This window comes from Myxocyprinus asiaticus, chromosome 42, assembly GCF_019703515.2.
Source record: "Myxocyprinus asiaticus isolate MX2 ecotype Aquarium Trade chromosome 42, UBuf_Myxa_2, whole genome shotgun sequence".
NCBI lineage: Eukaryota > Metazoa > Chordata > Actinopteri > Cypriniformes > Catostomidae > Myxocyprinus > Myxocyprinus asiaticus.
This window is the reverse complement of record NC_059385.1, coordinates 16,279,137-16,302,137: the sequence shown is the minus strand read 5'-3', so window position 1 is coordinate 16,302,137 and position 23,001 is coordinate 16,279,137. Positions and strand designations below refer to the sequence as shown.

The following is a 23,001-nucleotide window of genomic DNA, read 5'->3' as shown; positions in this document are numbered from 1 at the left end:
TCTCATATAGCTTTTGAAGACATGGATTAAACCACTGGAGTCATACGGATGACTTTTACGCTGCCTGTCCTTTTTTGGACCTTCAAAGTTTTGGTCACCATTCACTTGCATTGGATGGACCAACAGAGCTGATATATTCTTCTAAAAAATTTTGTTTGTTTTCTTCAGAAGAAAGAAAGTCATACACATCTAGGATGGCATGAAGGTGAGAAAATGAGATAATTTTTATTTTTGGGTGAACTATTCCTTTAAAATCACAACTGACTTGTGTTCAGGCAAGTCGTATCTTTCTTATAACTTGTAGCATTCTGTATGCTAAAACTGTATTTTTTTTTTTTAATGAAGTTATCATTATAACTTCTGGGACCAACCCAAGAGAAATTATCAAGGAGGAGCACCCCGATGGCCCGATCCGACAAACAGATAAACAGTCCACCAGTTTTCCCACTGGCCCTAACATACTCTGAGACTCTAAGAGTATATAGAATAATCTTTCAATATTGCCATCTAGTGGTCTGCATTAATTTTGTATGCCTACATCTAGTTTCTCTGTTGGAAGCTTAAAGGGCATAAACTAAGAACAAATGAAACGAAGACCATATTTTTTTGCAAACTTCTAAAATTTATCATGTGGGTTCTTGTACGTCATTGTTGTATTCCAGAAGGTTTTGGTCAAAGCCAGGACCAAAGGCTAACATCATGGGTTTCCAGTTTGAAAACCTGTCTCATCTATACATACAAATTATCTTTACATACATACATACATACATAAATCATTCATACACAACAATGCCACAAAGCAGCCTAAAATATTGATTGTACATAAAAATGGTAATAATATTTATAACCCTTTCATTCTGCTAAGCTCTAAAACTAGGACTACTGGTGGAGTAAGCATTTCAATACCAACACTTCTGTTAACAGTAATCAAAAAATACAAAAACAAAAATATCTTTATGGATGCAGGAAATAGAACTCATTGGGGAAAGGTTTCTGTTTTTGGATTTATTGTTAAGGAGGTCTGGAACAAAAGTCCATCACTTCATGGAATGTTTCAGTCTCTGCAGTATAAGATGGACATATCCGTTTCTCCAGCAGCTTTCTCCATTAAAATAATACCACACACCACAGATCACAGTCTCTGCTGTCAGAATGTAAAAACAAAATACTTGGTATAAAAATCTGACAAAAAGTCCCGTTGTTTTCTTTTCTTGAATTCCTTTTCTAGGGTAAATGACTCATCTTTACAGAAAAAAACAAAAAACAAAACCTGAAGGCAAAAGAGGCTTCCAGATAGCATGCCATTACACTTCTTAATATTCAACAGGTGACGTTTTTTCTAGAAACATTCTTACCCATTTTGTGTTTTACTGAAGCACTGAACAGAATTCAATCACAATGCATGGAAAAGTACAACTAATATAATCAGACCTGCCATGCAAAAACACACAAGGGTACAGCCAATACAGGCATACATGAAAATACACTTTCAAAGTAACATCTTCAGTATTGCTTCGTTTTAAACATAGAAAGATTTAGTGCAATGTTCCAAAAATGTTGAACATTAGATCATAGTCATTATTTTGGACCAACAAAATGTGATTAAGATATTTATTTTCTTATCAAGACCGACGTGGTGAGTCTGACAGTCTGCACTTTAACCCCAAATTCACTGTATCATTTCAAGTCTGTATTTAGAGCAAAAGCAACAAATGTCCATGTGTATTTGGAGCCCACTTTAAAAATAAAAATGTAAAATAATTTGGGAAAAGGTTACCGCAGTGAATATAGATATTTGACATTTTATGTGAGGGAAGTTTTATGTTATATACTCAGTAAGACTCAATTATATCAATCTGAATATACATATATTTAATATTTGATCACTTCCTTCTCTCACTGATATTGTACTACCTTTTCAGCATATTTAATTGTGGAAAAAAATAACGTTTTTTTCTACAAAGACAGATAGAGGGGATAAAAACCGGATGCACAGTACTACACAGGGCAGAAGTGGCTTTTGAATGGAGAACGGAAGGTAATTAGGGCACTGCTGATAACAAAGCAAGTCAGTACATAACTTCTAGTGCATGCTTTGGTAGATAAAGAGGCAGATAATGCTGGGCCTTAATCACTGGCCAGTGTTCAGCTAAACAATCAAAAACAGAACTTATACATCCACAATCCTTGACCAATATCTGATTATTAACTCCAAATAGTTATACAAAACTGAACATCCTACAGCTATATGTGTTAGTACATAATACTACAGGAAATAACAACAACTGTCAAAATAACACAATTACACTCTTCTCCATTAGAGAAAACAATCATAATGTTTTATGTGTTCAAGGCTGATATGCAAACTCCTGAAAACCGACTGAATAAGGACTAGAGACAGTGATTTGGGGCTAGAGACAATGATGTCTGGGAATTTCCACAGACAACCATGCATTCATGCCTGGTGAATTTCATGACCACAGCATCAGTCCATTCCAGCATTATTAATTTGATGTTAAAAACATAAAATGAGAGACTCATGAAACAACAGTACACTGATGGCCTGGTTAAGGTTTAAAGATGCAATACCAACATCTTCAATATCAGATAAACAGAACCACCAATGTTGAATACTAAGAGCTCTGTGATTGGAATGCTTGTTTTTCCACCCTCTTCATCTACAATACAATACAAAAAAAGAAAGAAAAAAAAAAGATAATAGTAAAATAAAACCATTTTCATGGGGAAACACAGGAAAAAAGATCCTCAATAATGTGATCACAGAGAGAGTGTGTGTGAAAGACTGACAGAGAGAATAGTCTAGAAAAAAAAACATCTGTTCTGACTCACATATCAGACAGGATTGTTTCAGTTGGTTTAATGATGTTTATAGGGATGAAGATTTTGGGACTGGTTACACACCAGAGGCGACACTTGAAAACAGTCTTGGTGCAAAAATAAGAGGAAAATCAAAGAAGAGAAGTATGGGTTAAGGGAAAGCTAGAGAGAGTTATTGAAAAAGAGTCTCTGTCTCTGCTAGCATCTCAGATCTCTGGTTGCTCTGTGTGACTAAAGACAAATAACTGGATATCAGGGGTGGGCACTTTCACTGCTCCTCCAGCCAAGAAGGCTTGTCAGCTCCTGGTGGTTTGAGTTTAATGTTGAACTGCTTGAGGGTCTGTTCCAGCTGCTGCTGGTTTCCAGCAAAGTAGGCTGAGATGGCATTATGGAACAGCAGAAGTTGTTTGTGCATCACTTTGACCTGTGAGAAAGAGACGCACATGGTGTCAGATGTGCCACTGAGCTAACACAGACAAGCTAAAGACACAGAACAACACTGATAAACAACATTTTCTCTGTCCACTCGAATAAAACAAGATACAAATCTAAGTAAACCAAACAAAATGCACTCACACTTACTAAAAAACATGCAACCGCAATACTGTATGCTAATTAAAGACAAAGTTCATGTTTCTAAACTAGATATCGAAAACAGCAAAAGTCGCAAGTTAGGAGCTATTCCTTTTGTTGAACAATCTTAACAGCAGAATGATCCATTCAATAACTTTGACTAACATAAAGAAGGAAATGAGGGTAGTTCGAGCACCTTATTTTCTTCCAGGAACTTGAGCTTGATGGTGACGTCACTACGGAGACGTTCATATTTGTCCTTGTGGATTTGGTACTGCTGTTGAGCAGCCTCAATACGAGTGATAGTAACAGCATCCCGCGGGCCCAAGTTCAACTCCTCCAGATCTGCCCTGTACGCATCAAACTCTAGCCTACAGAACATCAGGGGGAAAAAAATCATCTGCATTAAATTCTTCCCTGTATTTCCATAAAATATCCACAGCAATAACTGAAACTGCTCAAAAGGCTGATAACTGATTAATCGGTTATTAATAGTTTTTTAAAACCGATTTATAGAAATATTAAAAAACTCTTAGGCTTTCCTTACTATGACAGGCACAGACACTGAGGCTACAAGAGTCCAAAATTAATAAAATCCCAAAAGCAGTTTATTGTGCAACCAAAATCCCAGTAATAATTTTTGACTTGGTGCATAACGCAGGACTTACCTATAAACAAGCCCGAAATACACAGAGGACTCTTATTTTGAAATAAAAGAGACTTGGCTTCGTTACAATGTCTATATGTAAATATTGATCAAATTAAGCTTTTTATAGCATATATATATATATATATATATATATATATGAGTTTTGAATGTATATATTACACCAGATGAGGTTATTGATAAGGAATAAAAAAAAAAAAAATTGTCAAAAAAATAAAACTAATCGACATAGATTTTTGCAGAGTACCGATAGTGCCAAAAAGCAACTATCGGCACCGATTAATCGGTGAACCGATATATCGGTCTACCTCTACTAAAGATAGCTGAACATTGAAGGATATATGGTAGACGTTACACAAATAAGGCTACCTAGATCTTTGGGGACGAAGGTAAATTCAGGATACGGCACAAAGGGGACTAACCCTCTCAGCATATACTGTACCTCATGAAATAATGAACTGTAATAGAGGATATGCTACTGCCTTTTTTCTTTTCCATCTAAGGACTGAGCAAGAGTCCTTCAATGCAGCCAGTGCCAATCCGACCTGTTGGGGCCTCACTTTCAGTTCATTCAATACCATCTCGTCTGCACGTGCAGCAATATTTGATACTCAGCCAGACAACTGTAACGCACAATGACCCTCTCAAACGTCCAGTAGTATTACAGGCTAATTAACCTAGAACAATTCAAGGGCTGGAATTTCCAGTCCTGACAGAAAGCAGGGGTCAGAGCCTGTTTATATTGCAGAGAAGTAGAACACTTGGGCTGTTCACACAGTTTTTGGTCCATCTGACTTAAATTTGTGTAAGTTTTAGTAGTCTAAAATTTTTATAAGCCCAATTCAAACTATATTCGGATGTGGTTTGGAATTGGATAAAAATCTGTTTTTTGTTAATACATCTTAGTCTGAACGGTCAGATCAGATTTCATGTGGGTTTTTTTGTTTTTTTCACCATTCGTTGTGCGCGGCATTTTACGTCAGGTGTAGCGACAAGAAGACATGTACTGCTTTCCAAATGGAATAAATGATCTGTTCACAAGAGACTTCAAAGGGAAAACAATAGTAATGGCCACATTGTAGGACTGTTACAAACAGAATGAGTTCCGTGACCATTTTATTATACCTTTCAGCCCTTCGACAGAAGGTAAAGTCTTTGAGGGGAACAGGGGCGAGGGGTGATCACTTCTGAATGGAACGCACCAGTAGCGGCTCGTGACCACAGATATAGGCAGGGCAAATCTTGCAATGAGCGCTATAGGTAATTTATAACCACTGTTATACATCTACGCTACGGTCCCCTTACAAAATAAGAACGAAAAAGTAAATATGGGAAACATACAATTTTATTCAATGTACACAGAGCCAAGGCTTTTTGACATAAAATTTTTCATCATACAATACATAAAGATTTTTATCATCTACTCATCTCTTTTGATTTCCAAACTATTTTTATGTCTGGCTTGTCAGGACCAAGTTGTTTGATGGCCAATTTGTATGAATTTGCAAAGAATCGCAGTTACACACACATCTGCAATCTGTCACACTGCTGGAGCACACTAATAATAAAGTTGCCTTTGGTTTGGTTCTATGTTTATGGGCAGATTAATTCCTGCCCCAATGGATCTCAATGAAGGCTCGTTGCAGTACCATATTTAACCACAGATTTCCATTGGAAAAAAGAGGGGCGCTGTGGAGTTCGGGAGGGCCCACATGCAAGTACAGTATATCTATATCAAACACAGTGTAACGGAGGTTTTGGTTACATTACGAATTAAAAATAGAATACAAACCTACACTATGCCTACTTTTAAATCCATATGTCAGCATTTTGAACATATTTACTGGTTAACAAATTACATTATTAGCAGTTTAAAGTATGGATCTATGTTTAGAAGTGAATGAATATTTAGGTGGGGCTCTGCCCTACAGACGAGCCACGCCTGGAACGTACCCATATATCACGTATGTTACGGGACAGCCAAATCAGTGCAAACCTCTTTTAAAATGATACATTGGCTTTACTCACCACAACACAATAATGTTTAATGTCTCACACGAGTAAAGGATGATTGAGCATTTTGAGCGCTTCAATACAGGACGGGGGTCCTTTTCAAGGGTCACACTTTCCATCCCTTTTATCCTTCAATACAGGACACAAAGCCTTCAATACGGGATGTTTCGCTGCCCACTAAAATATAGGAAAATAGGCGTTCTGTATGGGACGTCGTAATTTCGGCCAAATTACGGGACGTCCTGGCTAATACGGGACAGCTGTAAACCCTAGCTGCAACAAACACTGAATATGCCACCTCTCCATTTTTTTGCCGTTGTCTGTGACGAATGTGTTCATACTTGGATACTGCCCTCTTGAAATATACACCGATCAGCCACAACATTAAAACCACCTACCTAATATTGTGTAGAATAGCATTCTGAGTTACCGTAGACTTTATCAGTTTGAACCAGTCTGGTTGACCTCTCTCATCAACAAGGCATTTCCGTCCACAGAACTGCCGCTCACTGGATGTTTTTTGTTTTTGGCACCATTCTGAATAAATTATAGAGATTGTTGTGCGTGAAAATCCCAGGAGATCAGCAGTTACAGAAATACTCAAACCAGCCCATCTGGCACCAAAAATGTCACGGTCCAAATCATTGAGATAATTTTCCCATTCTGATGGTTGATGTGAACATTAACTGAAGCTCCTGACCCGTATCTGCATGATTTTTTGAACTGCACTGCTGCCACACGATTGACTGATTAGATAATTGCATGGATGATTGTTTGTGCCAGATGGGCTGATTTGCGTATTTCTGTAACTGCTGATCTCCTGGGATTTTCACACACAACAGTCTCTAGAATTTACTCATAATGGTGCCAAAAACAGAAAACCATCCAGCGAGGGACAGTTCTGCAGATGGAAATGCCTTGTTCAACAGAGGTCAACAGAGAATGGCCAGACTAGTTTGAACTGACAAAGTCTACGGTAACTCAGATAACCGCTCTGTACAATTATGGCGAGAAGAATGGCATCTCAGAATGCTATTCTGAGATGTGGGTTGGCGATGTTTTGACAGCACAAGGGGGACCTACACAATATTAGGCAGGTGGTTTTAATGTTGTAGCTGATTGGTGTATAAACGATGTCAAAACATCACCATTGCTAAACTCTCATGCATGTTGAACTCACAGTGTTTTACACCGTTAATATATCAACTAATGTGGACATGCCAGCAAAACAGACTTCAGTCTGAGCAAAAAGACACACATAACTTCCAGTTTGAACAGTCAGTCTAAAAAAAAAAAAATCAAATTTGAGAAAAATTTGGATTTTTCCTGCAGTGTGAACAAAGCCTTGGAGCACCTTTGAAAATCAGAATCAAGTGCAAAAGTGTAAAGCAACAGGCTTCAGCATTTACCTGGCATTCTCATACATCTTGATGGTCATCAGCGTGTCTTCCATTGTCTTGTTCACCAGTGTGTTGATGCTGGACACAAAGAAGTTGATGGCACCCAGCAGAGTCTCTCCATTCTTGCACAACAGCTTCTGTGTTTCTGCATTGTAGCCAAACTCATCCTGTTTGTACATATTACCAAAAACATTGATAAATATTGTACTCTTTTATGATGAGTAAAAAAGCCAGCAATAGATCTGTTTGTTTCTTAATCTAACTCTACATTATAACAATCAGCTTTAAAGGGGTCATGACATGAGGAACTGAATTTTCCTTGATCTTTTGACATGTAAGAGTTCATTGTAATGTAAAAACATACTGTAAGTTTCAGAACGCAAAACTTCCTCCACGCTGTAAAAAGAGCAGCTACCAAAACGACTCGTTCTCTTTTTCCTTCACATTGGGATGTTAAACACTTTGGTAGACATTTGCATACGTCCACTTTCAAAACAACACATCAATGGCTACTTTACCTTATCACTTCCGTAGCCCCGCCCAGTAGTGTTGAGCAGTGAGACGGCAATGAGAGAGCAGGTCAGTCAAGAGCAGAGAGCCAATCATAACAGTGGGTGTTTACTGTCAAGTCTTAAAAGAGCAGCAGCACCAAAACTGAGCGTTTCTGACAAAGGGTCAGAATAAGGGTGGAAAATAATCATGTTTTAAAAATATAAGACTGGTTTTTGTGCACAAAAACTTTACTAATTTTATAAGTGAACCTCAAGCAACATATTAAAATAATAAAAAAGGCATGTCGTGACCCCTTTGATGTTTACATTTTTAGACAATCCATCTACAATATTAGAAATATCCCTGACTGGTCTCAATAGCAACATGTACGGTAAAACAAAACAAAAACGGTGGCCTTTTAGCATTTCATTATACAATCTTGCTTTACGTTTCCAGTGGCACAACTTGAATAATACACTTAGGAATAGCTTAAAGTACATGAGCCAAGTTTACACCAGCCCCATTACGTTGCACTGCAGTCACAACAAATGTCATCTTCAATATTACAATGGCTGTAGCATCTCACCCGAAGCTCTGGAGACTTCTGACTGAGGTCGGCAAAAGTGTCCCCGAGGGCGTTCTGCGTCTGCACCATGCTGTAAAAGTGGCTGGTTAGCGCTCGTGCTAAATGCAGCACATTCTCATACTTCCGTTTGGTTTCCCGTAGAACCTCGATCTGAGCCTCCAACTCCAAGTCCACAGTACGTGAGCCACGGCCAAACCTCTCAGAGATCATCTGTTTGGTACACTAAAAGAGAGATAGGTAACGAACACAAATGGCTTAAAAATAGCAGATAACAGCACATAACCTCTAATTAAAAAATAATAACTTTAAAAGAAATGCAAGCAGTCAAACAATGCACAATGCCCAGGTCTCCTAAGCAACCAAATTGGCCTGGTTGCTAGGAAGGGTAGAGTCACATGAGATAACCTCCTCGTGGTCGCTATAATGTGGTTCGCTCTCGGTGGGGCGCGTGGTGAGTTGAGCGTGGATGCCGCGGTGGATGGTGTGAAGCCTCCACACGTGCTATGTCTCCGTGGCAACGCGCTCAACGAGCCACGTGATTAGATGCGCGGGTTGACGGTCTCAGATGCGGAGGCAACTGAGATTCGTCCTCCGCCACCTGGATTGAGGTGAATCACTACGCGACCACGAGGACCTAAAAGCACATTGGGAATTGGGCATTCCAAATTGAGAGAAAAGGGGAAAAATCCCCCCCCCCCCAAAAAAAAAACAATGCACAATGCTCCACATTAAACTTTAAGTAGGATAAAATGCCAAAAATATGGTACAGATTTAGCTCGTTGACAAACCTTGTAAGTGTTCAGACCCCACTTCTTCACTATGTCAAACTTTTCCACAGCAACACCTCTTGATGCCTCATCTGCTGTCATGGAGGAACTGCTACTGGTGTGATGCATGTTGGATCCTGATACACAGAAAACACTCACTGTAAGTCTCTAATTACAGTCTCCAACAGACAAATACATATTTTAATAATACAAATGTCTGTTCATCCACAAGAACCTACACATTTTCAGCTTATTGTGGCCATCAGCTGTATGTGAGACAGGAGATAATTGTGAATGAGTGAATAAATGAATAAGTGTTAATAAGTGGAGGAAAGTTGTCAAAGAGCACTTAAATGAAGGGATCTTTCATCAGTCTTTGGGATACCTGGGATGTCTGCTGATTGGCTGGCTATTCGGCAGGCTGCAGTCTGGCTTGGGGCAACGCTAACACCCCTGGACTTCATTCGAAGGTCTGGAGGGGGTCATGGCCAGGGATAGTAGGAGATGTTTGGGGAATGTGGAGTAGGTGGTGGATATGTTAGTGGTGAAAAATGATTTAGGCAATTGGGAAGTGTGTTGTACAACATGAGAGGTTAAATGTATGGAAAAATGGCAGTGAAAGTGCGTTTGTGTGTGCAGATATTATAGGAATAGCAGGGAGGGCAAAGGGAGAGAGCAGGGAGGGCAAAGGGAGAGGACAGCGAAAGGGGAAAAGGGATGGAAAAAGAGAGAATGTTATAATGTAGTGAGAACAAATTAAAAACATGAGCATATGATGGATATTTTGTTAAATCTGCTGCATGATGACAAACAGATGGAGACACACTTTAAAGTTCACTTAAAGGGAAAGTTAACCCAAAAATCTCCACCTAAATCTCCATCTTTGACCAGCCCCGACCAGTAGGTGGCAATATGCACGAAGAATGCGAATAAACAAAAGAAGAAGAATGTGAACGTGAAAGTCAAAGTGGCGATTTATAATAATAAGGACTTAAATATTGATATGTTTCTCACCAACAATTATCATATCACTACTGAAGACATGGATTAATCCACTGGAGTTGTACAGATTACTTTTATGCTGCCTTTATGTTCTTTTTTGAGCTTCAAAGTTCTGGCCACCATTCACTTGCATTGCATTGACCTACAGAGCTGAGATACGCTTCTAAAAATCTACATTTGTGTTCTGCAGAGAAAAAAGATTAATACACATCTGGGATGGTATGAGGGTGAGTGAATGATGAGAGAATTTTCATTTTTGGGTGAACCCTTTAAGATCACATAACTGTTATTCTAAGCCCTAATAAGTGCAATCATTTATTTTTACAACTATAGGTAATTTCCAAAGAAACAGTGACTGGGAGTACTGTATCAGACAGTATTGGTCTAAAATAAGAAAATCAGTTTTCTTGTCCTGATCTGATCTTTGATGACCAGACATGCATACGCCCAGCCATTCTGCAGTAGATTTCTCTAAACATTTCCTAAACAAAAGCAAGCAAGTTTAATAGCAGATTCAAGTTTCAAATTGATTTCCGAAACAAAATTAAGACAAAAGGCTCCTCATCACAGGCAGCATTTCTGCTAGTAGAAAAGCAAACCTCAACCCTGCTAGAAAGAAGAGAAAGTGAAATGCAACCCGTTCCAATCTGCTACAAGAGAAAAATGAAAGCCAGGAAAACAGAGATGGAGACGTGATAAAATTTGTTCCCGTAGAATGGCATCCCTTGCCCTGGGAAAGAAGAAAACGACTTTGAAAAGACAATAATTCAAGGCACCATAGGGAGGTGAAGAAAGACAAAGAAGAGAGATGCGGTGTGAATGAGGGATGAATGACCTTGTCCTTCGTTTGGAATGCGTCTGCTGCCCAGAAAGTTAGTGTTAAGATGGATGGAAGGGCCTGAGGAGGAGTAAAAATACAGAAAGCCCTAAATTAATCAGCCAGCAGAGGAGGAAAGGAATATATTTACACTTCCATTCAGATCAGATTACACTTCAGATTCATATGTTAGATATACAGTAGTGAAATACATTTACATCAAAAGCGGGGTCAATTATGGTTGGGTTACGTTGCAAAACTCATATTTTGTTTTTTTATTTAGGTTTTAATTACAGGGGATATTAAAAAAAAGTCCATAGAAACTCATTCTATGCTCCTTTTCACTCTGCTTAATGTCAAACTTTACAGCCATTAAGCATGACTCACACACTACCGATACACAGTGCAGAATTCCTCTGGGGGCCCTGGCTCTCATTTGTATATCACCATAGGAAGGGGAAGGAGTGGGAAAAAATAAAATAAAAAAATTAAGTCACTGAGGAAATTATGCAATCGGGACAATTCAAACTTCATCTTTAAAAAATCAGGTCAGTTTGTTTGTGTGTGTTGTACTTCCCAGGCATTCCCTTACTTTACCAGACACCAAATCAGATCTCTTTAACTGATGCAAAATAAAAAGGACAAGGAAGAAGTGACAAGTCATCCAAATACTTTCCATCATGTGAAGTAACATCATTATAATGAAAAGTATGTGGGCAATGTGTTTAAAACAGGTAAAGAATAAGGAACAAGCATGTGGTTAAAGATTTGAAGTTATTTCAAAAAGATACTGATGTGTAATATTTTTAAATCCCAAATGCTGTTCTTCAAATAAAGATTGGGCAGGATGGCTGTTCACTTTACAGTGTGATAAAAAAAAGTAGCAAAAGATGTTAAGAACACAGAAGGGTTAAAGAATGAAAGAGTGAGCTGTACCTTTGATGGAGCTGGTTGAAATCATGCCTTCTGTTGTGCCTCCATAACCACCTGATACAATGTTGGTTTCATTTAGGTTGGGCCCGGACACCATGACCTGCTGCAAGTCCTACAGACACAGAATGAGAAAGAGGAAAGGGTCTTATAACATTACAACATTGACATCATTATTCATGTAGTCTGTTAATTCTGCAAGTCCTACACACATATTCACATATCTGCAAAAGTCGTACATTGTTATAGGAAGATGTTTAGGGTTAGTATCACATTAGACCCAGAATTAAACAAGAATCATGAGTTTGTGAGACACTAAAAATGTTATCTTTGTAACATATGTATTTTTACTTTTAGTACAGTGCAAAAGTTTTAGATATCGGTGAAAATTGAAACATCCTGTAAAGTGATAATGCCTTGAATAATTTCTATTTATTACACAGCACAATGAAACAATCAATTTTGATTGGTCAATGGCGCCATCTAGCGGTCTGATATTTCTGAGTAACAACTGCACATCCACGTATCAGACTGCTCATCCAGGTATTGCAAGCCATCTTTACTACTACTTGGATCACTGTGCGATTGCTACAAGTTAAATAATTACTTGTAGCAATCGCTAATTGGCTAATTTGGTGATAACATTTACATGGTTTACAAGCTGAAAATAAAAATATAATTAAACACAAAACAGTCAAAAACGTTTTTCGGTCTAAAACAGCATTTCTACATAAACAGCCCACTGTGACTTCAGACTCAACATGAAAAACCCAGTAAATTAATTAAACATCTTACCTTTTAGAATTTAAGACAACTGTGAGGTCATCCTAACTTTAAGATGTTATTTACGACGATATTTAAGAACATTTTCTTCGAGAATTTGAATGCTTAAGTTTTTTCTTCAGAATAATCACAAAGATGCAATATGTAACTTTTTTCATGTAATATTTGCCTTTTTTGCCAATGTGTGAACGGCTTGTAACGCAACTTAAAAAATGAGCCCTTCCCAGACTTCCTAGGTTGCCTATTAAAGCCTGTAGACTGATTTTCATGCAAAGGGAGCGGGTCACTTTTGCTGGGAAAATCCGAAGGATGTGACGTTTATGCGCGCTCCCGAGAGCCTTGCCTCAGTGCTTCCGCTAAGCTAGCTAACGCTGACATTAACTGCATTTATTGGATAGCCTATGTATCATGCAAACAAAAGTGATTATTTCAATCTACAGTCTCGCATAGTCAGACCTATATCCACACTTTGTTTTAGCCCTGTTCCAGCACTGAAGAGTCAAATATAATATACAGTCTCAAAGTTCGTAGTAAAACAATCATAACTGTGTAATTTTAATTATGCTACCTCATCTGCCACCATGAAGCCGGTGAATCACGATCATGAGCTACAGGCTGCAGTTCACTTAACGGCCACAGGTGTCATTAATAACAAGGGTTTCTGAATCTTACATACTGCACCTTTAAGAAAAAGATAAGAACTTTCTTAAGAATTTTAACTTTTTTTACTTTTTTCTTAAGTTACAAATTATGAAGAAAATGGTAGTTAAGAAGAAATTTCTTCTTAAGAACGTTTCTTGAATCCAGCCCAAGATAATGAGGAGTCAGATGGTCATTTTCAAAAAATAAACACCAACCGAACTCAACAGATGGAAACCGGAGGTGGATTTGAGCTATTCAGCGATTTCTTGTCATATAATTCCGTAATTTCAACACAAATCAACATTTTATGTCCATGTATTTATTTATTTGGTTAGTAGCCATGTAATAAGCCTCCGCTTCATGTTGGGTACCTGATCAATCTGTCTGGGTTTATTTCTGGAAAGCTCCAGGTCTTTTGTTTCCTTGGGAGTGTAAAGGAATTTGAAACCAAAGCTTACCAGGCAATTACAGCTGAAGCAAATAGTCTGCTATCTAAAATAAGCCACATTAGTGGCTAAATAAACAGTCATCAACACAGCTGTAAATGCTATCGGAGACCACACAAGTAAAAAAGGGCAGGATATACACCCACCCATACAAACAATGCCTGTAAACAATCTAAATGGCTTGATCAAACTAAACAAATGTACAGATTAGTGGTCGACCAATATATCGCAGGGGCCGATAAATCGGACGATATTCAGACTTTTTTAATTATCGGCATTGGCCGATAAATTTTCCCGTTTGGCCGATTTTCGCCTGCTTGCATGTTAAGTGTCTGAGACATGTAGATGACCAGTCACGGTTCGTTTTGTTGTTATGTGCCATCGTGTTACAACAATAATAGACCAGTGTGCAACACAGTGTCATTCAAACAGTCTAAATATCAGAGCTGAGGCAGACGCGTTTGAGCTCATAATGTTAAAGTGCTTGCCTGTTTCATTATCCCTCTCTCTCCTCAACAATTCCCTGTAACTTTTAACTGTCAAAACTGTTAAAAATCAATAAAACTAATATCATATACCTTCGGCAAATATGTGCACATCTCGTTTAAACAGATGTAATAAACCAACCTCACACAACTTCAGCAGATCCAGCGTCCTGTGGAACGATCATAAATCTTCCTCTGAAGCACGTATTCTAACAGTCTCTCCTCAACGGTTCCCTGTAACTTTTCTAATGATAAAAGGCAAATATCAATAAAACTTCTATTATATACCATCTGCAAATATGCAGATATCTCGTTTAAAAAGATGTCATTCACGAACCTCACGTTTTCTTCCCGTCGAGCGCTCATCTAATATCTTAGTCTGAAGCGTGTATTCTATCAGCCAGAATCAAAAACTTTGGGATCAGGATCAAAAGTTACTTTTATTCACAAATCATGACGGTCAGTCCGTGTCAGTCCAAGTAGGCGATCCAGGTCGTTTAAACTGTCAGGAGATTGTTGCTCGCGCTGGAATCCGCATGAGCGCTTGAGTGCATCTTCAAGGCTGCGTCTGAAACCAGGAAAATGCTGCCTACGGGGCTGTATACGAAGGTACAATGAAAATAAGGTGCTTTTCAAACTCTTCGGAGACCAGTTTCCTTAAAGCTACACTATGTATCTTTTTTTTTGGCTTGGCTATTCAGAGATGACGACAACTCAGAGATCTGAAAGGATTTAAAAGCGACCCAGGGATGGATTTTTTTTATTTTTCAACAGGTAAGATATTTTATTGATATGGTTTATGTACAATTGTGTAATCACACACACACACGTGTGAAGTGAAATACAAAAATTATACTGTAATCGGTGCAGAACTTTTCACTTGCTAGCACACATGTGTATTTTTCTTTATAACGGCAATCATTTATATAAATAAATCCTTTAGTCCGAGGCTTGCCAAAGACATGTGAGTCTTGAAATGATGTTGACCACTGGTTGGTAACAATGACTATCTATAAATTAGTTACTACCGTGGTCTATTTGGCCAGACTATCCAGCAGTTATAAAAAATGTACAAGGTTGACCTTATCAAACGTTGCCTAACTTTTTTAACGTCATTTATTTCAAAACATCAATGTTTCCAATAAGTCAAAACAACAGTATAAGATATGGCACTTATCTGCTCAGATGACATGTTTTCGGATATCCGTCTTTTCCTTTCTTTTGTTATTTATTTGTCCATTCGCAGTGATAAGATGTCCTGTATCCATGTGTACACCGATGCCTCAAACCACATTCATCCGTGCTCAGGAGCAGAGCCGAAGCACAACTTATGTCATTACCAAAAACAATGTTCTTCCGCAAGACACATGCAGTTTTATTTTTTAACCGCTAGAGGGCCAAAAGTTACATAGTGTAGCTTTAAGAGTTCCATTCATTCAAAACAGCTATCAGTTAAGCCATTAACTGATTAGGCAGCAAGTCAGCTGCCTACATTTTCAGATGCAGCCCAAGGTAAAAGTGCTTCACATGTACTATAAGTAAATGTCTTATTCACTATGCACTGTATGTACAATTGGTTTGATTTGATATTTTTTGAGAAAATGCGATAGCTAACGTGGACATGCAATCCATGGTTGCTGGACTACTGTGTGTACTGTTATTTCCTTCTTCATAATATATTTCTTTATGTGCAAATAAATTACTAAAATTTGATGACTAAACAGAAATCTGAAGGAACTGCTATTTACCATTTAAAATACAATATACATTTTTTGTTTTGTGTGAAATTGAGTAAATGTAGTGCTGAATAAGAGTTTGTTATATATATATATATTTATTTATTTATTTTTGCAGTGTTATGTTTGTTATTTACTATATTAAACTGTGTGATATATCGGCATTGTCTCGGCCTATCGGCCACCCTGTTCTCTGGATATCAGCATCGGCAATTAAAAAACCCATATCGGTCGACCACTAGTACAGATCGTAATTCTCTCAAGGGGTCTAATTTATTCATCGTCATGTAGAACCTACATGCCTCATGCATATTTTGCTGTTATAGCCACAACAAAAAAAGGCTCATGGGATACATATGCAGTGTTCCGAATGCAGTACTCCCTTTAAATAACAAAAGAGTAAATTATTATTAAGGTTAATACATTAGAGATATGGAGTTAATGGGTGCTAAAACAGTCTATAGGCAATGGTTAATAGTACAGAGGGATTAAAAAAAAACAGGATGCTTTTCAAAGCAAACAAACAAATTTTGTATCAGCTGGATTTGTTTCTGTCCTCAAACACTGATTTTTGTAATGAGTGACAGAGAAAAACATCCTGTCCATTGTGACAATGTTATGGAGAGAACTAAAATCATTTTCTGCAGGAAAGACAAACACATGCACACACACACACACACACACACACACACACACACACACAGCCCTGTCCCCTCATCCCTTCTCACCCTGTGGCCCGAGGGATCCCTACCTTCTCTTTTAAGCTCCACTGATTCTTTGCAGCCTGCACAGACATCAAGGGAGAACATGGCAACAAAAAGATAATAACAAAAAAAATGAAGCAGCACAATGTAAAAAAGAATCAGACATGAAAATGATGATGGTGTAGTCTATTCAAATGCTATGAAAATCCATATTTTAGGGAATATTAGCACATAAGGTTTCATGAACTTGGATGGTGCATCAAACAAGCAAAAAAAAAAAAAAAAAAGATATGTAACTAAAATTTCAATTTAAGATAACAAGGAAATGCATCTGAGCTACAATAATCTGTTTAATTTCAGCCCTCATTAAGCAACCAATAAGCCTCCTTTATGGATTCTATGAGTCATAAAAGATCCCCTGTCACTCCAATCACCTCTCAAGTGAGAACAGAGAGGGGAGAAGAAACTTCTCTTTCTCAGTAAAGAAAGACAAGAACACCTAGAATACATTACAAGTCTATTCTCACATTCTGGCTCGCATGCTTCCGATCTATTTAAAGACATATTGTCATCCGCCTTCAGCTTAGCCATTACTGCATCTGTGAACATTATCAATTGGACCGCTCATGGATGAGCTTTTTAAATGGATATAACATGAGAATGAAAAAAAAAAAAGTTTGACCAATTAGAATAATAAAACAGAACTATGAAACTTTAGTTCCTTGTAGGAATTACCTACGTTTCTCTGGTTAGCAAATATATCACTTGTGTTTGCTCAACACTGTCTTCTCCCGGATCCGGTGCCACAGTTTAGTTATCTGAAAGAGGTGTGGCTTATGACAACATTAGCACTTAACCTTTTCTGTACAATGGCTTCAACAATGGCAAAAGATCTGAACACTTTTTGCTTTGGTGAATTAGCCAGTGACTTCAGAAACCACAAAGACCTTGCAATCAAGACACATGCAAGATTTCCACTGAAGTACTGCCATAAGCCATTCCTATGAAACAAACCTTTAACTAGTCATACAATATTACTATTACTTATTAACTTGCTTAACAACTTTAATTTCTAATGGAGCACTTAAATTCCTTACTTCTGAAATCTGTAAAAACAAACCTAACAATTAGAAAAGTGCCCATGCATATTGCAACAGGATAACTGCCTGCACCAGCTGTTACCTTGATTTCTTTTCTCATGGGTGATAGTGTGAAACTCTTCAGGTGGCAACACTAAACAAAGCGGGTGAACCCTAGAATTACGACTCTGACGTATGAACTAAAACTGAACACTTAAACTTTGCAGCAAACCTACAACTTGCCACAATTTGATACTTAAAATAACAAAATATCAAAACATAAACTGTCAAATACAGTATGGCAAATTCAGGTAAATTGGGTCACTTTTAGACACTCTTCTCAATGAGTGCATTAGATAATTCCAATATGCTGAAAACTACCAAAAATCAGATTATTACAAAAATTGGACAACGCAAGGAAATGGCTTTTACATGAGACTTGAAGTCATCTGGATATTTTCTGCTTTCGACATCAAAACATAAAGAGGCATGCAAAATCGGGATAATGGGCTTAATTCTACCTGTGCTGATTGGTTTTTGCTAACTGTTCATGACCATACCCCGATAAAGCTGCTCAAAGTGTTTACATGACCTTAAACGTTGTCGGTATATTAACCATAATTGGTGTAAGACCATGCATGTAAACACGCTCAGTGTCAAAAAGTTGCTCAATGAACCTGAATCAAAACCAAACCTACTACCATATATCTCTCACCTGCTCCAAGCCGTCATCTTCTGCCAGGGTCCTAGAGTCCCCATTACTGTTAATGGGGATCTCCATTGTGGCTGCTTTACTCATCATACTGTCCGCCATACTGGAGTGTTACTGAAAGAGAGAATGAGATTTCAAAAAGATAAAAGCAAAGAAAACAAAAAAAAAGAGAGAGAAAAAGACAGTGATTCTAATATTAAAAAAGGTTGTTAGGTTTGTGACATTACTGCATAATGTATTCACATATGCAGGGCTGATAATTAACAATGAAGGCTTCAGACCACAAGACCATGATTATTACTGGCTGATAGGTAACATTATCAAGGCAAAGCAAGCTAACTCACGAGGTCTGGCCTTGAACTTTTTAAACGTTGATCGTTTTTTCAACGTTGCAATCTTTTAGGGCTGCAACTAACAATTATTTTGATAATCGATTAATCTTCGATTATTTCTACGATTAATCGGATAAAAATGAAATTTTATTTCCTGTATTTTATTAAAGTAATTATTATTACTTTCAGGACATATGCGAAACAGTTATTTACTTGTAAAACTTAAAAAATGCTCATCATTAAAGTAGTAAAATTATCCATCAGGCATGGAGTGGGACAAAAAAAATCAGCCCAGCAGAGGGCAATAGTGACATGTTGTTGCAGCCCTACAATCTTCACATGACATTTTGTCTTTAGAGACAATTCCATTCAAAACATAGAAGCTCTTCTATATTTCTCATTAAACTGCCTACTCTGGAATGTACAGTTCAAAAGCAGTCGTTATCAGATCTGAACGTGCCTAACCCTGTTCTTACCATGAAAGGAATGGACAGAGTTCAAGGAAACGATCTTTCACTCCAAACCAATTAACCTAGTTAGGAACCCCTCCTAAACCCCGAGTTTCTAGATATTACTATTGATATTTCTGAACGGAAACATTCAGGGATCCAAGCTCAAAGAAGACCATGTGCTTTGTTTACCTCTACAGGACCAAATCCTCTCACACCTCCGGGAGGGGCTTCACATACATTAGTGCGTAACTTGCCCTGAAGTGGGCTTTCATTGTTAGCTCTCATAAAGCTCCCTGGCTCAGCCTTTTCAATGGGTAGAGAAAATACAGGAATGCTGAGAACTACTGTATGTAACAATCATGTGACTCATGCATGTGGGTATAAGCTTCAGCTAGACAGGCACTCAGAGAGGGAGGCTCATTGCTCAGAGGACTGATCTGACCGGAGCGGCATCATAGCCTGTATTCACATAAGATCCCATTAATTCTTCTCAGTGCTAGAGGATAAAATTTACACAGGATATAAGCTTATGGTTCAGGTCTTATCTGTGAATGAAACAGGAATGAAAAACCAGCATTAATAAATTTGCACTCTGTAAGTAGTGGTGATAGTGGCGAGCCAGTGCAAGTGCTCTTTGCTGTAATAATGGAATAAAGGGGGACGGGTCATGGCTTTTGGGATGCTGTAACCTCATTGAAGGCATTAAAACTAAAACGAACAGTATGTACATTGCTTAACTACACTGTGGCAAAGTCCTTGAAGAGAGAAAACAATGTTTCTTCAAGGCAGTTCACAATGGTGGGTGTTGGCCTGCAACATTCACCTTTAATTTATCAGCCACCTGTTGATGTGAATGACATACTGGATTTATTACTTTGTGCGTAAAGAACACGGTGGTCAATATCTACAAAACAACATCTACAATAAGATGCATGCAAGCAATGTAGGGTTGTGAAGAAGGAATGATGGAAACTATCCACAAAAATGCAATAATTCAGAAGGATTCTGGGTTTTTGATAAATTGTCACCATATAGGCTAATCCTTGGTTATATCCCATCTGATGATTGAATAGATGGACAGACAACACAACCTCTGGGTCAAACAAGAGATGATATTACAGTATTTCACTACATTAAAGGAATTTTCCAGGTTCAGTATAAGGTAAACTCAATCAACAGCATTTGTGGCATAATGTTGATTTCCACAAAAAATAAAGAAAAAGACCTTTTCTTTAAAAAAGCAAAAATCTGGGGTACAGTGAGGCACTTACAATGGATGTGAAAGGGGCCATTTCTTAATGTTTAAATTCTCACTGTTTCACAAGTATAGCTACTAGACGTAAACGTTATGCGTGTGTTAACATGTTTCTGTTGTAATTAAACCCCTTACTAAATTTTTCGAAGTTCCTATCCAATTTTACGACTTCGTTGTCATTAGTCTGCTGCAAAAACATAGATTTAAACAACTTTAAAGTTCAAACAATACAGTTAACAGAAGAAATAATGTCAGTGCTTTTGCAAAACTGTAGGCTACAAATGCATTATAAATGCCATTGAACCATCTAAAAATTGGCCCCATCTACTTTCATTGCAAGCGCCTAACCGTAACTTTGATTTTTTTTTTTTAAGGAAAAGTTAAAAATGAACCCCAAAATTAAAATTTTCTTATCATTTTCTCACCTTCATACCATTCCAGATGTGTATGACTTTCTTCTGCTGAACACAAACACTGATTTTTAGAAGAATTTCTCAGCTCTGTTGGTCCATTGAATGCAAATGAATGGGTACTTTTGAAGCTCTAAAAAGCACAAAGGCATTATAAAAGTTACTCATATGACTCCAGTTGTTAAATCCATGTTTTCTGAAGAAATATGATAGGTGTGGGTGAGAAACTGAGCAATATTTAAGTCTTTATTAAATATTTTAAGTTTACTAAAAATTCACCTTTCTGCCCAGTAGGTGGCGATATGCACGAAGAATGTGATCAACAAAAGAAGAATGTGAAAGTGGAGATTTATTGTAAAAAGGGACTTAAAAATGTATCTGTTTCTCACCTACTACTATCACATCACTTCTGAAGACATGGATTTAACCACTGGAGTCTAATGGATTACATTTATGCTGCCGTTATGTGCTTATGGTGCTTCAAAATTTTGGTCACCATTCACTTGCATTTTATGGACCAACAGAGCTGAAACATGCTTCAAAATTCTTTGTGCTCAGCAGAAGAAAGAAAGTCATACACATCTGGGATGGCATGAGGGTGAGTAAATTATTAGTTTTTTTTTTTTTTTTTAGAATAAACTTTTCCTTTAAAGAAAAGGAGGGACAAGTTGAGATAGATTTTTATGGTTATCAACATTATGCCAAAAATGCTGTCGATTGAGCTTAACTTGCAACGAACACGGAATATTCCTTTAATCCATATCCTTGCAGTAGATGTGATTTTACAAATGGTTTTAATAAGTCATCTGAAGGAAAAAAACAGACAGGCCAGTAATTTGTTAGCCACAACGTGCATCAATGACCTTGGCCTTTTATTCCCTGATTTTTCACTGGATTTGAAGAGACCGCATGCCATTTTACCAAGGCTGCATCTATGACAACCACAGTCAAAAGTACACGTCACGAGTTACAAAAGGTGGGTTAGGTGATGTTTCTTCATCATGCTCCTTCCTAAGATGGCTAGAAAAGTCTCAAGGGATAGACATGAAAACAAGAGGCTGTTTGTAACAAAACAGCCACCAAGAGCCTATTCAGAATTTAGAGTATTTCTTATATGTGTGCACTGGCGGAATGTGGTGTCGCAACAAAACAGGTACGACAGGTGACTGTGGGTTCGTGCCATTTTACCTACAACACATTTTACTGTGCAACCTCGGGGAAATAAAACCCCTACCGTCTTTTCATAAAAAGCACACGATATTTACTTCATATTTACTTCTGAATTAGATCGTATCACATTACTGACCTTATTCTCATTCAACCTTGAAGCGCGTAGGCATTTTATTTCACATAATGTTTACAGTCATAATGTACAGTCGGTTGGCTCGAGCATTAAAGGTCCAAGTGACGGTCCATTTCACCTAAGGGCCTTTCATAAAAAAAAAAATCGCTTTTCGTGCATCGGGACGTACACAACACACTTGGCCAGTATGCTCGCTAGTAAAAGAAAAAGAGTAATTGTTTACCGTTTTGTATTTTACCATTATGCACATTATAAACTCTTATTTCAACGTTTGCTAAGAGCGAGACGGATTGCATGTTAAAAAAAAGATCAAGAATTATAAATGTTTATCTTACCTGTGCCGTTTCCTATTCTAGGATTAGCTTTCTGACAAGCGTGCAGGCTATTGTATCCCAGTTCATGCGCATTCAAACATTGACACTTCGAAACGATTGGGGAAATAAAAAAAGAATGCATGCATGGGTACTGAATTTATGTTAATTTATTAACAAGCGGCTTTTCGCGTGTTCAGCCAATGCCACTATGTCCAACGGCGGCTTGTTTGTATTATTGGGCGAATCAGCCTCCTGTAGACCAA

At 37.8% G+C, this 23,001-nt stretch overlaps 1 protein-coding gene across 7 annotated transcripts; it reads right to left on the bottom strand.

Annotated features, from left to right (window-relative positions):
• Window positions 1-985: 985 nt before the first annotated feature.
• LOC127432857 (arfaptin-2-like) lies at window positions 986-23,001 on the bottom strand. Of its 7 annotated transcripts, XM_051684327.1 has the most exons (11): window positions 22,760-23,001; window positions 18,676-18,786; window positions 16,929-16,961; window positions 12,092-12,200; window positions 11,174-11,236; window positions 9,722-9,808; window positions 9,358-9,473; window positions 8,570-8,791; window positions 7,501-7,658; window positions 3,608-3,782; window positions 986-3,262 (listed from the first exon to the last, which is right to left on the bottom strand). In XM_051684327.1, the coding sequence occupies exons 2-11, from the start codon at window positions 18,772-18,774 to the stop codon at window positions 3,107-3,109; spliced, it is 1,218 nt and encodes a 405-aa protein (XP_051540287.1). In that variant the 5' UTR covers window positions 18,775-18,786; window positions 22,760-23,001; the 3' UTR covers window positions 986-3,106. The 7 variants fall into 7 exon arrangements, with proteins under 7 accessions (XP_051540287.1, XP_051540289.1, XP_051540288.1 ...); XM_051684329.1 differs by lacking the exon at window positions 9,722-9,808; XM_051684328.1 differs by lacking the exon at window positions 11,174-11,236.